At 41.1% G+C, this 16796-nt stretch overlaps 1 protein-coding gene across 4 annotated transcripts in view; it reads left to right on the top strand.

The window, feature by feature from the left end:
• The window catches only part of LOC127789302 (probable DNA helicase MCM8), a 69616-nt gene that overhangs the window by 43750 nt on the left and 9070 nt on the right, over positions 1-16796 (top strand). For all 4 annotated transcript variants that reach the window (XR_008020526.1, XR_008020527.1, XR_008020528.1 and 1 more), the window contains exons 9-14: positions 2567-2637; positions 2721-2839; positions 2922-3051; positions 3634-3685; positions 3767-3923; positions 4011-4185. Coding sequence is in view for 1 of the 4 variants with exons in the window: in XM_052318184.1 (XP_052174144.1) it covers positions 2567-2637; positions 2721-2839; positions 2922-3051; positions 3634-3685; positions 3767-3923; positions 4011-4185 (704 nt within the window). In the remaining 3 variants the exon portion in view is untranslated. The remainder of the gene's footprint in view (positions 1-2566; positions 2638-2720; positions 2840-2921; positions 3052-3633; positions 3686-3766; positions 3924-4010; positions 4186-16796) is intronic.

The raw sequence follows: 16796 nt of genomic DNA on the forward strand, positions 1-16796 counted from the left end.
TAGCTACGCCATTCTGGGTAGGAGTATTGACACGTGTAGTTTGACGTTGTATCCCATGGTTCACCAAGTACCTTTAAAAGTCACCAATGGTATACTCTGTTCCATTATCCAAATGCAACGCCTTGATCTTCACTCCAAATCTTGTTTCCACGATTTTGTGAAACCGCTTGAAATAGGAGAAGACTTCACTCTTAGCTTGCATTAGGAACACCCAAGTGACTGCTAAAACAGTCTATAAATGTCACAAACCAACGACACCCAGAAGTTGAGGTAATTTTGGTAGGACCTCACACATCGGAATGAACTAAGGCAAAAGCACTAGAAGTTTTATTACAAATACTAGGAAAAACAAGTCTTGGTTGCTCACTGCCTGAGCATCCTTTTCCAAATAATAGAGCTTATCATGCATCTTACTGTACCCACTCACCTTTCTCGTCTTCAGCTCTTGAAAAATACAATATGTAAGATAAAAAGGTGAGTTTTCACTGTAAGCCATTTACTAGAAAAATTTGGAACATGCAGGACAGAACATAAGTTTAATAATGATGAGCACTGGATCTCTCCTTTCTTGAGATGGGAGAGAAAGAGTCATCTCCAATGCGAATCTTTTCTGTACCAGATAATGGAGTATAGGATGTGAAGGAGGTTGATTGGCCAGTCATATGACTAGAGGCCCTTGAATCTAATATCCAGGACTCAAGATGCCTAAAGGATAAATTAGAGGCATGTAAGAAAATGCTGGACTGTGCAAATAAAGAAGTAGGAGAGAAACATGAACCAGAAGAGTCAACAGAAGCCTGTGGTTTAGAAGTATTGAGCACGGCCTATCTCCAGACTTCCTCGGCTGAGAGATGCACAACCTTGAATGTTCCTTAAGAAAGATTTGCCTGAGGCCTCTCAATACCTTTGCCATTCTTGACTCCTCCATGAACCTTACCAGGCTTCCCTTGGAGTTTCCACAGGTCTCCTGTGTATGATGGGGCTTCTGATAGAAGTCACACCATTGTGCATGCTTTCCAACTGCCGGGGGGGGGGGGGGCTTTTCCTCCAATGAAGGGATCTGACTAATCATGACCAACCTAACTTGAACAAGCACATCATCACACACTGTTGATCTGCGTCTTGTTGTACCAAGGCAAAAGCCTCAGGATTTGGTGTTGGGGATCTCCCCAGTATTTGGACTAGAATTTGATCAAAATCTTGATTGAGCCTGACCAAGAACTTATATATGTGATCACACTCCGTGTGCGTGGCATATATTACTGCATTGTCTGTGCACTTTGCTGAAAAAGGGTCATAGAAGTCCAAATGCCGCCATATGCTACTCAACCCTCGTAGTAGCTAGTGGTAGTCAACTCCCCCTGACAAAGGTCCCATGCCTTCTGTTGCAGCTGGTACACCTGAGCATAATTACTGGACGGCGAGTATGTCTTGGAGAGTGCAGTCCAGACGTTCTCCACGTTATCAAGCAAAATATACATGGGAGTTAGGGCAACATCCGTAGAACCAAGGAGCCAGGACATCACTAAGGAGTTCATTTTTGTCCATCAGATGAGTGCAGAGTCACCCTTTGTTGGCTTGCCTGCAACTTCGATGAGAAACCCATCCAGTCCTTGTGCCTGTGTGTAGAGAAGGCACTGTCGAGACCAGACCAGATAGCTAGAAGGGCCATCTAACTTGACTGAGCTAATCTGGACAGAGGAGCTCGTGAACATTTAACTATCACAAGAGGAACTAGTCATGGGGAGAACTCCCACTAGTTGTTATTACCAAAAAAACTTGTGAACTGTGTTGGAATAGCAGCAGCAAAATCGTGACAGCTGCAAACAGTGAGTAGCAAGCCATAGTAGAACAGCTGCAATTCTTGATGGCTGGCAGTGTTTTCTGGTGGCAAAGCAGCAGTCATCGATAGTGTGCTCTCCAGCATGAAAGTGGCAGCAGCAGTGGCGTAAGATGGGCTAACAATGACTGAACTAAGCAGGATAATGTGGCTCTGATACCATGTTGAATTGATTGTTTCAGAAATATTTGGAGAAAAATTCCTCATCATTTACATGGATATTGACCCCTATATATATACATCCTGTACAAACCTAAATAGGTAAAGAGAGTAAAACGAGGATCTAGACAAGAGGAAATCAAGGGAGAGAATGGTGGATCTAGATAGGGTAGTTGTAGATCTTAACAAAAATTCTCACCAATTTGTTTTCATTCTAATTATTTTGAAATCATCTTTTAAAGTACATATGTATATATATAATGGCCTGCTTCCAGTCTAACAATGACCCCATGTGCTATAACTAAGCCTACCCTCTACATAGCAGGTATTGCGTCTCCATACCAATACCCATTCTGTGTACTAGAACAAACTGTGAACCGGTCACATTGGTTCAAAATTCATGTGTTTAGATACTAAGCCATGTTTGGACGAGCTATTGATGAGCTGAATATCAGTCGAGCTTGATTAGCTTGTGTTGCTTTATAGCCCTAATTAGAAATTTTTATGCAGTTGTTCTATGTTCATGAAAAATAAAATATCAATTTTTGATATTATATGTCCAAACAGGTGCCATGGTGCTTGCAGACCGTGGACTATGCTGTATTGATGAGTTTGATAAAATGTCTGCAGAACACCAGGTTTTTCCAGACAAATCGATGAATTTGCCAATTATCCTTTCTAAGTTCCAAGACTAAGTTTTACTAATTTCTGTATTATGCAGGCTCTACTGGAAGCTATGGAGCAACAGTGTGTCTCCGTTGCAAAAGCTGGATTGGTGGCAAGTTTATCAGCTCGAACTTCTGTTTTAGCGGCAGCAAACCCTGTTGGTGGTCATTACAAGTACTGTTTCAGTTTTTTATTCAATTGCTTTATTTCTATTATACATGGCCTCCCTAATAATCATTGTTCAATTCCTTTGCAGCCGTGCAAAAACTGTCAATGAGAATTTGAAAATGAGCTCTGCTCTTCTCTCACGATTTGATTTGGTTTTCATATTGCTTGACAAACCTGATGAGTTACTGGATAAGCAGGTCTCTGAGCACATTATGTCAGTAAGTCATCATCCCTTGCCACTTTCAATTGGTAAACATACTCTTAGGCATGTCTGATGCGTCAAGCTGGTACTTGCTTCAGATTAGCAACAAGATTGTAAATGTATGTATAAACAGTTACTGAGAACGCTTGCCTAACAGTTATTGTAACAAAATTGTGGGCTTAAGAGTTATTTGCAACTGATCTGCATTGTGGGCTACTTTACTGGAAAAATCACTAGCAGATCTTGCATGAATACGATTGATACATCTTTTATGAACTATGGGTGTTCTTTAAAAAGTTGGACAACCTCATGACTGCACTAGGAATAGGACCTCGTTCTTTACCACCCCATATGCTTACCATCATGGGGTTATATAATAATGGCATGATTCTGCATCTTGTAGTATATTTCTCCAAATGGATGAACAGTTGACATGTATTTAATTTTCTCATTTCTTTTGGTTCAAGTATTTTCCCTGGTTTATGAAAAAGGTGCGCCATTCTCTGGCCTATGTGCATTTGATATAACCATGTATGTAAGCATTTCAAGCTTATATCAAGGACATGGCAAACATGTAACTGGGGCATTTTATTTACAGCTTCATGCTGGGTCTGGAGATCATTCACCAGCTACAAAAAAGTTGTGTACAGGTGCTTTTTTACTCTTGGAGAATCAATTCTGAATTGCTTGAGGAGTCTGTAACAAATGGACCTTTAACTTACACAATGCAGCATCGTCAAATGGTCGAGACACTCGCACTAGCATACAAAGTGATTCTTTAGTGTCAAAATTGAGACTTGACCCTAAGAAGGATGTTGATTTTGCTCCATTACCCGGTTCGCTACTTCGGAAATATATTGCTTATGCAAGAACTTTTGTTTTTCCCAGGTGATTTGGTTGGCTATTAAGATCCAATGTCAATTCTCAGCAACTTTAGTTTGATTTACCACCCATATATTGTCTTTGTTGTGTCAGGATGTCAAGGCCAGCAGCAGAAATTCTACAGAAATTTTACTTGCGATTGAGGGACCATAGCACATCTGCTGATGGTACACCAATAACAGCAAGACAACTAGAAAGTCTAGTAAGGCTGGCTGAAGCTCGAGCTAGGCTGGACTTAAGGGAAGAAATAACTGCCCAAGATGCTCTGGTTAGTTATTCTTGCTATATTTGGGACTAATATTACTTTAAAAGAAATTAATCTCCTATTTTCAGCCTTCAACATTTACAACACCAGCCTATTAATAACCTGTGTTAATGTCCTGCAATTTTGGAGCTGGTAAGAATTGATGCAAATGCAACATTCGTATGTCTAAGCATGCTTAGATGGATTTTCAAAGATAATTCCTTTCAAACCTACTATTGTTCAATACCCTTGAAAAAAATTACATCATTTATTTTATATCGTTGAGTTCTCTTAACATGACTGATAATTTCTTGGCAGAATTCTGATTTCTGCAAAATTAGTTTATCAAAATTACTTTATCTGTATGGTCAGGATTACGTAGTCTCATTCATGTACATATTGTTTTGAAGAAGAGCCAAAAAGTGTTCATATTTTATTCATGTATATGACTTAGGAAAGCTAATAATTAAGTACAAGGCTAAGCATGCACAACACTGTAAAGCTAACACTCCCCTTAAGCAGGAGTATATATATCATATGTGCCTAGCTTGGTACAAATTAGTCAAGTCGTGGACCCTGTAATGCCTTTATGTGAAGATCAACCAGTTGGCGATTAGAGCCAACAAATTAGGTACTAATTTCTCCAAAAATCAACTTTTGTCTCACAAAGTGACAATTTTTGTGTTTAGTTCACTCATGAAAAATTGAATTAGAGGCAATATGAAAGGCTACCTAATTATCACAAATAAGCTGCATAGGTCTTGAATCTTCTAATCTTAACTTCTTAAGAAGTTGTTTGAGCCAAACCAACTCACATCTGGCTAAAACCATGGCTTAATACTTTGCTTTTGCGCTATATCTAATTAAACATTTTGTTTCTTACTCTTTTAAGACACTAAATTACATCCAACCATGACGAAATAACCCCAGATAGAGCACCTATATGTAGGACAACCAACCAAATATGCATTAGTATGTCCAACAATCTATTGGTTTTTTTTTTTTTTTCTCAAACAAGTCTCTACTTGGAGCACTCTTAATGTATCTCAAGATAAGCACTCCACTGGCTATCAAAAGGGGTGTCCAAGAATTGACTCACCGCACTAATAACAAAAGAGATGTCGGGTCATGTAATGGTTAGGTAATTAAGCTTCCCAACTAGTCTCCTATATCGCTAAGGATCCTCTAATAGCTCCCCTTGTCCTAGTACAAGCTTAACATTAGGAACCATAGGAGTACCTAGGCCAAGAATCAAACATACTAGTCTCCTCCAAAATATTCAAGGCATACTTTCGTTGAGAGATGCACACACCATGTATGGATTGAGCTACCCCCATGCCAAGGAAATACTTTAGCCTGTCCAAATTCTTGTTTTGAAATGAGAGTGCAAGTAAGTCTTTAATTGCTCAATGCCAACCTCATCATCACTTGTAATAACTATATCATCTATATACACCACCAAGAATATTATACTCCACCAATAGAACGATGATATAACGCAAAATGATCAACTTCACTTTTAGTCATACTAAAGGACTGGATGACAAAATTGAAGCGACCAGACCAACATCAAGGAGACTGCTTTAGACCATATAAGGATTTTCGTATGCCACATACCAATCTTGACTCCCCCCTTAGCAACGAACTTGGGTGGTTGCTCCATATAGAGCTCCTCTTGAAGGTCACCATGGAGAAAAACATTCTTGATATCCAATTGATAAAGAGGCTATTGCTAAATAGCTGCCATAGCAAGGAAGACATTAATAGAAGTAGTCTTAGCCACCGGGGAGAATGTATCACCATAATCAAGGCCAAAAATCTGAGTATAGCCTTTTCTAACCAACTGGGTTTTCAAATGATCAATAGTGCCATCCATACCAACCTTCAAGTAAATACCCACCGACAACCAATAGTAGACTTTTTTGGAGGGAGAGGAACAAGATCCCATGCTGCGTTAGCGAACAAGATCCCATGTTGCGTTTGCTAGCAAGGTAGACATATCCTTCTCCATAGCATTGTGCCACCTAGGGTGAGAGAGAGCCTTTGCATCTGTCTTAGGAATAGAAATAGAAGAAAGAGCAAAGACAAAATCATAATAAATAGGTGACAAACGATGATAACTCACAAAAGTACAATTGGGATGAGGATTTTGAGGGGGTCATGTATGGCGACTAACAGGAGCATAGATAGAAGAACTAGAGGGGATTGAAGAATGACACTATTTGGAGGAACATCATCATCTGCAATAATAGTGGTGGAGGGCCTATAGAAGACGCAGATGATGGCTTAGAATGACATTGATAAGTTTAAAGAGGAGAATGAACAATAGGAATAGGAATAGGAATAGGGAGTGGGACTAGAGAAGGAAAAGATGGGAGGAAGAACCTCATGAAGAGATGAGGAAAAGACATTAGATAAAGAAAAGAAGAGGGGGTAGACTCAAAAAAGGTGATATTAGAAGAGAGTATCTATCAAGATCAAGTGAATAACACTTGTGTTAGAATTATTAGTATATATTATAATTATTATATGTGTGTTTGTAATTAGATTAAGCCCATAGGTTTAAGGCCCATTATGCTAATTATAAATAACAAGTTAAGAGAGGCTAGTCTCTTAGATTTTTTCTCTCCTAATTATTTTCTCACATGGTATCAGAGCCATCGATGAGATAAAAAACCCTAGCCATCGCTGTGTATCGTTTCCAGCTATTTTTAAACCCTAACCGTCACTGACCAGACCAAAACCCCACTGTTCGGCCACCACCTCACCACACCGCCACCACCCTTGAGTTTGTCGCCTCCAGATCGGCCGACCACCGAAGAATCGCCGCCGCCGGACCAGCCACGCACTGCCTTCGCCTCCACGCGCCGGAGCGTGACAGCGCGTCCATTGGTTTTCTTTCGCTAGATTCTCCAGATCTGACCGCCTTTGACCCCTAAAGCTATTTTTGGTGTCAAAGTCTTCGTCATGTCTGACTTCAGTGACGCGGTTTCTGCCGGTACTACTCCCGCTTCGGTTTTTGCTGTTGCCCCTATTGTCTCTCAATCCTTTGTTGTCTCTAATCTTGGGACAACCAATATTACCACTATCAAGTTGATAGGGTCTGCCAATTGTCTCTCATGGGTAGCCTTTGTCAAAATGTGGTTCAAAGGGCAAGGTCAAGCGGATCATCTTACCATGAAGGCTGAAAGTGTGCCAGAAGCTAATCGGGCGAGATGGGAACAAGTTGATGCCTAGTTATGTAGCCTCATATGGCAGTCTATTGATCCATCCATCATGCAACTCTTTCGCCCATTTGAAACTTGTGTTGATGTGTGGAAGGAAGTTGAAGAGTGTCAAGTTTTGATGTGTGGAAGGAAGCTGAAGAGTGTTATACAAACGACATCTAACGTTTGTACACTGTGGTCTCTAATATCAAGAATCTCAAGCAGGAGTCGTCCATGGAATCTTATCTAGGGCAGGTTCGGGCTCTCATGCAAGAATTTGGTGCTCTTCTTCCTCTTACTACAATCCGCACCGAGCAGATTGCTCAACGAGAGAAGTTTTTTATGGTTATTGCTCTCTCCGATCTGAAACCAGAGTTTGATGCCATCAGACATCAAATCTTGACCAGCTCCGCTAACCCTACCATGAATGACTCTTTCAAAAGGTTGTTGAATATGACAGGTGCACATGGTATGTCTTCTTCTTCTCATGTTGTTCCTCCAACCGAATCTTCAGCTCTTGTATCTCAGGCTTCCACTGTTGGAGGAAATAGAGGACGCAATAATAATCACTCACATCCACAGTGTAATACCCCGAGAAGTTAGTATATATCGAGGATAGTGTAAGAAAGGAAACAATACCAGCTAGATACCTTTTGGGCTGAATGTTGGCAAAGAACTCCCAAGTTAAGCGTGCTTGCCCTGGGGTAATCCAAGGATGGGTGATCCTCCTGGGAAGTTCGCGTAGGCTCATCAGGGTAAGTTATCCCGGACCTTCCTATGGTTCAATGCAGGATGTTATAGGTGGTATCAAAGCCGACCCCAGAGCCTCTGAGCACGATGGTGGGGCAAACCTCAGCGAGAATGCTGAGTCCCCAAGGGGGGGTGCGTGTAGGCACCTTAGGCGAATCCCACATCGACCATGCAAAGGGGGGAGATCTGGGACCAGTTGTAAAGTCGCATGACGAGGACGTCATGTGCTTAAAGGGGGGAGAATGTAATACCTCGAGAGCCCAGAGAGGTTAGTATATATCGAGGATATTGTAAGAAAGGAAACAACACCAGCTGGATACCTTTTGAGCTGAATGTTGGCAAAAAACTCCCAGGTTAAGCGTGCTTGACCTGGGGTAATCCAAGGATGGGTGACCCTCCTGGGAAGTTCGTGTAGGCCTATCAGGGTAAGTTATCCCAGACCTTCCTATCGCTCGATGCGGGATGTTACACACAGTGTACCTTTTGTAAGAAACTGGGTCATCTTGAGGACAAATGCTGGAAGAAACATGGTCGGCCAGCTGCTCCACCTGCATCATCTACTAGTGCAGCTCATGTATTTCAGAGTGATCCTAGTCTTACTCAATCTCCACCAGGTTCGCAATTGGTACCTATGTCTGTAGTTGAGTATGATGCCTTCCTGAAGTTCCAGGCCACCTAGCCTTCTTATCCTGGTAATCCCGTTGCTTGTGTTGCTCAATGCTCATTTGTTAGTCCTTGGATTATAGATTCTGGCGCCACTGACCATATGTGTGGTAATGGGCTTCTTTTCTCCTCACTTACCTATTCTGATACTTTACCTACTGTTACTCTGGCTGATGGTACCAAAACTGCAGTTAAAGGGATCGGCCAAATCACACCCACCTCTTCTTTCTCATTAAATTTTGTTTTATATGTTCCTGATAGTCCTTTTAATTTGATTTCAGTTAGCTAACTCACCAAAACTCTTAACTGTTATGTTCTCTTTACTCCTACACCTGTTTGTGTTCAGTAGGGGTGTGCAATCAGTTATAACTGAACCGAATCGCCCAAAAATTACTAACCGAACCGACCAACCCCACTAACCGAACAAACCAAAAACTAAAACATGGTAATCGAATCGAACCGAAAACCAAACTAACCTAGAATACCGAAGAGACTGAACATCTGTTGTCACTGGCCACCAGGTGGCCGACCGGTGATTCCAATGATCGGAACTGATCATTGGATTCCCCCTAACCACAGTGATTCATATATCCAAAAATAAGTTTGATTGGACGATTGATTTTTTGTAGATCTAAAAATCTATAGTTAAAAAACTCTCACGTTTCTGGAAAAATAGAAGTTGCAGAGCAGAAAACTTATCGAAGGGCGACTGGCGAGCACGGTGGTGCAAATCGGAGAGAGAGATGCACTCGTAGGCGTTGAAGTCGGCGTTCTTGTGTTGGCGTCGACGTTAGAGCAGAAGCGTCAGAGGTGGTTGCTTCGACGGAAACAACAGTCGGCGTCAGAGACGATGGGGGCCGAGCAAACGGAAGGACCAAGGATCGGTTCGATCCTTCTGCCTTCTGGGTCTTCTCAGTCTTCTCTCTGATCTACCGTCTACGAAGCCTTGAAGTCGAAGAGCCTTCGTCTTCGTCTTCGCTAATGGTGACGGCGAGGGATGGTGGAGGGAGATCTTCAGAGAGAGAGAGAGAAGGACGAAGAGCGAAGGAGAGATGAAGAGGGAAGGAGAGAACTCAGAGAAGGACGAAGGCGATGGTGGAGGGAGATCTGGGGACCTGGGGTGCCATGCCCGCGTGCGCTAGGGAGGGGGGGTTCATGGTTCGGTTTGAGTGCGAGGGGGGGGGGGTTATTAGCCTCCACGGTTCGGTTCGGTTTTCAGTTATTTTTACCAAAATAACCGAACCGAACCGACTAACCGATTTTTTGCTAAATAAGTAACCGAAACCGAACTGAACGACCGAACCGATCGGTTTGGTTAAATCGGTTTACCCGATTTTTTGCACACTCCTAGTGTTCAGGACTAGGGTACGGGGCGAACGATTGGCGTCGGGCATGAGTCACAGGGTCACTATCATCTTGCTGTGCCTAGTTCACCGGTAGCTTGCACTAGTGCCGCTTCCCCAGATCTTCTCCATTATCGTCTCGATCATCCCAACCTCTCTAAATTAAAGAAATTAGTTCCTAGTTTGTCGTCATTGTCCATATTTAATTGTGAGTCGTGTCAGCATGGTAAATATGCTCGTCATTCTTTTTCTCGTTGGGTCAATAATAGGGCTGAGGCTCCCTTTTCCCTTGTGCACTCTAATGTATGGGGGCCCAACCGCGTCCATTCTACTCTTGGTTTTTCATATTTCATTACTTTCATTGATGACTTTTCTCGTTGCACTTGGTTATTTCTTATGAAGAGTCGGTCCGAGTTGTTTTCTATTTTTCAGACATTTATTGCTGAAATAAAAACACAGTTTGGAGTTTCTATACGTACTTTACGTAGTGATAATGTCCCTGAGTATTTTTCTTCTCCATTTACTACCTTTATGACTTCTAATGGCATCTTGCATCAATCATCTTGTCTTACACACCTCAACAAAATGGTGTTGCTGAGCATAAGAATCACCATCTTATTGAGACTGCACGGACACTTCTTTTACATGTCAATCTTCCCACCAAATTTTGGGGCGATGCTGTTCTAACTGCATGTTATCTCATCAATCGCATGCCATCCTCAGCATTACAGGAGCAAATTCCTCATTCCTTTTTGTTCCCTACTCAACCACTTTATTCTGTTCCTCTTCGTGTTTTTGGATGTATCTGTTTTGTGCATTCTTTTTCACCTGGACAGGATAAGCTTGCTGCAAAATCTCTCAAGTGTATCTTCCTTGGCTATTCCCGGTTGCAAAAAGGTTATAAGTGTTACTCTACTAAGCTGAATCGCTATTTTTGTCTGCTAATGTCACATTCTTTGAACATCAGTCCTTTTTTTCGATTGCTCAGCCTGATTCACAGCGTCTTCACTTGGTTTTGCCTGTTCCTTTTTCTTTTCTTCCGCTATCCTCCTTGGATCCGCCTGTCTCCTTTGTGGTGCCCACCCTACCGTTTTCCGGTCCACCTACCACGGCTCCTCCACTTCTTACCTATCACCATCGTCCTCATCTCGCTACCGGTGCCGGCATTCCTTTAGCCCAGGACTCTCTTGACTCGCTCTCTCCATATGTTGTCCCTTCTGCCCCGAACCCTGAGCCCGACAATCTCCTTGTTGCTCTTCGCAAAGGTACACAGTCTACTCGTAATCCCCATCCTATTTATAACTTCTTATGCTATGACCGTTTGTCTCCTTCTTATAGTGTTTTTGTTTCGAGTCTTTCCTCTGTTTCTATTCCTACAACCACAGGTGAAGCTCTATCCCATCCTAGTTGGCGCCATGCTACGTTCGATGAGATTGACGCCTTACATTCAAATGATACTTGGGATTTGGTGTCTTTACCACCAGGAAAGACTCCCGTTGGTTGTCGTTGGGTATTCACACCCAAAGTGGGTCTTGATGGCCAAGTGGAACATCTTAAGGCCCGCTTGGTTGCCAAAGGCTTTACACAGATCTATGGCCTAGATTATAGCGATACTTTCTCTCCTGTTGCGAAAATAGCCTCTGTTCGCCTCTTTCTCTCTCTGGCTGCTACGCGTCATTGGCCACTCTATTAGCTTGATATTAAAAATGCCTTTCTTCATGGTGATTTGCAAGAAGAGGTATATATGGAGCAACCACTTGGTTTTGTTGCTTAGGGGGAGTCCAATGTAGTCTGCAAACTCAAGAAGTCTCTCTATGGTCTGAAACAATCTCCACGAGCATAGTTTGACAGGTTCAACACTGTGGTTCAAGTCTTTGGTCTCACTCGAGGTGAGGCTGATCATTCGGTTTTCTATCACCATTCTTCTTCCTTACGTATCTACCTTGTAATTTATGTAGATGACATTGTTATCACAAGGAGTGATCAGGTTGGAATACAGAAGCTGAAGGAACATCTACATTAGCACTTTCAGACAAAGACTTAGGCCGACTTCAGTATTTCTTAGGTATTGAAGTTGCTCAATCAGGAGATGATATCTCAATTTTTCAGAGGAAGTATGCACTGGACATCTTAGAAGAAACTGGTATGGTGAATTGCAAACCAGTTGACACCCCAGTGGATTCGAATGTCCGACTCTTGCCAGGACAGGGGGAGCTTTATTCAGATCCTGGAAGGTATAGGAGACTGGTAGGCAAGTTGAACTATCTCATAGTCACTCGTCCTGACATTGCTTTTGCTATGAGTGTAGTTAGCCAGTTTCTTAGTTCACCATATGGTTCACACTGGGATGCTTTTATTCGGATTTTGAGATATATCAAAAGAGCACCAGGTAAAGGTCTACTCTATGAGGATAAGGGTTACACAGATATTTGTTGTTATGCAGATGTAGATTGGGTAGAATCTCCTTTTGATCATCGGTCAATTTCTAGGTATTGTGTTCTTGTGGGAGGAAATCTGGTTTCTTAGAAAAGTAAGAAACAAAATGTAGTAGCTAGATCTAGTGTAGAGGCAAAGTATCGAGCTATGGCTAATGCAACTCGTGAGCTCATCTGGTTTAAACAACTCCTGCAGGAACTCAAGCTTTGTGAAGTGTCTCCTATGAAGCTTATTTGTGATAATCAGGCTGCCTTGCACATTGCTTCCAATCCAGTGCTCCATGAGTGGACTAAGCATATTGAAATCGACTGTCATTTTGTTAGAGAAAAACTTGTTGAAGGTATTATTGTTACAGAGTTTGTTAACTCCAATGATCAACTTGTAGATGTCTTCATCAAGTTTCTAAAGGATACTCGAGTGGAATATATTTGTAACAAGTTTGGTGCATGCGATATCTATGCTCCAGCTTGAGGGAGAGTGTTAGAATTATTAGTATATATTATAATTATTATGTGTGTTTGTAATTAGATTAAGCCCATAGGTTTAAGGCCCATTATGCTAATTATAAATAACAAGCTAAGAGAGGTTAGTCTCTTAGGTTTTTTCTCTCCTAATTATTTTCTCACAACTTGTAACCCTTCTGAAAATGAGAGTAGCGCATGAACACACATTTGATTGAGCAAGGAGACAACTTGTCACGACTAGGGGAAAGAAAATGGACAAAAAAAATGGATCCAAAGACATGAGGGGGGATAAGATAGATGGGATCACGAGAAAAAAGTAAAGTATGTGGAGTGACCCCATTCAAAACAGAGGATGGCATATGGCTAATTAAATAATTGGAGGTGAGAATAGTTACATCTCAGAAGGAAACAAGAACATGCATGTGAAGAAACATCCAAGCAATCTCAATTTGATGATGATTTTTATGTTCTGCCACCTCATTTTGCTGCAGGATATAAGGTAAGAGAATTGATGAATAATAACCTAAGATGAGAGGAAAACCTAAAATATGGTAGAACAATATTCTTTAGCATTATCACTTTGAAGAATCCAAATTGGATGACCAAATTGAGTAGAAATTTCGTTGTAGAAAGAAGTGAACAAAGATTGCAATTCAGTTCGATCTTTCATTAAGTAAAGCCAAGTCCAACAAGAATGATCATCAATGGATGTAACAAAATAGAAGAAACCCGCTTGAGTCGATTCTACTAGGACCCCAAATGTCGAAGTGTACAAGATCAAAAAGAGCGCCAACTCATTTATTAAGATGACTCGAATAAGAAGTGCGGACATATTTTCCTAATTGACAAGACTCACATTCTAGAATAGTCAATAAGGACAATGAAGGGAGCATCTTACACAGAGTGGATAGGTGAGGATGACCAAGTCTAGAATGAATTTGGAGAGAAGCCCTCGTAGTAGAACAAGTTGATGTTGTAGATGATGGCAAAGCAAGATAGTAAAGTTCCTTGAACTCACGTCCCGTGCCAATCATTTGTGTTGTACCCTGGGCTTGCACAAAAAGGGAATCAAAATCAATAATGACATGACAATTCAAGGATTGAGTGAGACAGTGGATAGAAATAAGACTATACGAACAACTAGGAGCATGTAAAACATAATTAAGAGAAATAGATGGAAGGGGATCAACCCTACCAGATCTTATGGGAATGGTTTTAGAACCATTAACTATAGTTATAAGCAAGAAGGAGGCAGATGAATAAAAAATGAGAAAATAAAAATTTATTACTAGAAATATGTTCTAAAGGGGCATAATCAAGAATCCAAGGACTAAGTGGAGCATGAGTAAGGCATATATGAGGATTACCAGTAGATGACTTAGCAGAAGGAAAAGATACTTGGGCTATAGAAGCTATAGGAGAAGAAGCTTGTGGTGTTGCCTGCTACTGATGATAATCTGCTAACTCCTTTGCAAATATCATGTATGTAGGAGTTGGTTTCTCAGTATGAGAAGAAGTATTAGGTCCCACTAACTGTGCTTCTGTATCCCTAGGAGCTGCAACATTAGCCTTAAGAGGTTAACCATGGAGTGCGTAGCAAATATCCTCATTAATGAGCAGTGTGACGATAGTAGTTACAGTAGGGTTGCTTACCTTGGCCACACCCAACACCCTTATCACGACCACCTCCAGATTCAATTTGGAAAGAAAATCCATGAGTTTAAGAGGCAAGTATGGATCACTAACCAAAACATCAGGAGAAGTCTGTGTGCTACGTAGAATTCGAGCAAACCCCTTTTCCATAGTAGGTATAGTTGGACTACTCAAAATATGGGTATGAACACCCTTCATATCAGCCCCAAGACCTGTTAGGGTAAGCACCGTAAATAGTTCGCCCCCTTATTTCTTTTGCTCTATAAGATCAGTTGTAACGGGGAGCATTGCATTAAAATCTACCACAATGGACTAAGTATGACCCAAGTATGTAGCCACATCTAATTTTCCTTTCTGAAGATAGAATAAATTACTAATGATATTGTATAAGTGTATAATATCATTAGTTAACAATTGTTGAGCACGAGATATGTCAAAACAATTCTTAAAAACACGAAATAATGAGATTAACACATTTATTCACTGCCACAACAATATAACCAACTGAGCATCCACATGATCCGCACAATTCTATTAAACTCAGTGATGTCAGAGAGCTTCATGGTCAGATGGTCACTTGCACCATGCCCTCGAAACCACATGTGAACAGAGCCTGACCATGATAAATAGTTCTTACCATTCAATTTTTCAGTGGTAATGGCTGGAGTACCAGAAAACGACAACACAGTCACAGGAAGATCTACAGGTGAAGTTGAACTCACCACTCTAGGATTTGATGCACCAGGATTGGACAATGTCACATCTCACAAACTGTAGCAACCATAATAACTAACCAAAAACAAACTCGAACTAGATACGAAGGAAAAACGACCCGAGACCATGATTGACTGAGCCAAATTTGAAGGTTGCAGACAGAGAAAAAGGGATGAAACGAATCACAGGTTGTAGATCTAGAAGTCACAGATTTGGTTGATGGGTCGCCAGATAACACAGTACAAGGGGTCGTTGAGTTAGAAGAGGATATTTGGTGTGTAATATGGCTTGAGAATAACTCACAGCCTTCTTAATTATATATATTTACAAGAAACTCAATCAAGTCCCTTAATTTTAGGGATTAATTGATCTAAATACAAGTAGTATCATCTAAATACGACAAGTAATCAGCTAATTACAAGGAATATTTATAGGAAATATTAACGCATATCAACACTCTTCCTCAAGTTGGTGCATATATGTCATATGCATCTAGCTTGTTACATATATATGACACTCTCGATCCCCTAAGAGATTTAGTAAAAATATCCGCCAATTGATCACTAGAGTTCACAAAGGAAGTAGTGACTTCTCCAGATAAAATTTTCTCACGAATGAAGTGACAATCAATCTCTATATGTTTGGTCTGCTCATGAAATACTGGATTGAAAGTAATGTGTAAGGTTGCTTGATTATCACAAATGAGCATAGGGTCTATTTTGCAGAACTTTAATTAACAGTTGTTTCAACCAAACAAGCTCACACATGGCAAGGGGCATGGCTCGATATTCTGCTTCTGCACTTGACCTGGCGACCACACTCTGTTTTTTGTGTTTCCAAGATATGAGATTCCCCCCAATGAGAACACAATACCTAGAAGTTGATCTCTTATCACTCAGAGGGCCTACCCAATCTACATCTATATATGCCATAATATCAGTACGGCCCATATCTACATAAACTAAGCCTTTGCTAAGGGAGCCCTTAATATACCTCAGGATTCGAATTACTGCATCCCAATGATTGTCACAGGGAGAATTAAGAAACTGACTTACAGTGCTAACAACAAAAGATATATCTAGCTTGGTCATAGTGAGGTAATCTAGCTTTCCCACCAGCCTCTGATATCTGCCAGGGTCTGAATAGGGCTCCCCTTGATTCGGTAGAAGTTTAACATTCGGATCCATGGGAGTATCGACTGGTTTGCAATCTAGCATCCCAGTTTCTTCCAAGATATCAAGAACATATTCCTTTGAGTAATGGCAATGCTTGTTTTTGATTGGGTTACTTCAATCCCAAGAAAATAACGCAATCGTCCCAAGTCCTTAGTTTGAAAATGTTAAAATAAGTGTTGTTTAAGACATTTGATGCCTTCATGATCATCTCTTGTAATAACAATATCGTCC

Source organism: Diospyros lotus, chromosome 13 (genome assembly GCF_014633365.1).
Source record: "Diospyros lotus cultivar Yz01 chromosome 13, ASM1463336v1, whole genome shotgun sequence".
In the NCBI taxonomy this organism is placed as follows: domain Eukaryota; kingdom Viridiplantae; phylum Streptophyta; class Magnoliopsida; order Ericales; family Ebenaceae; genus Diospyros; species Diospyros lotus.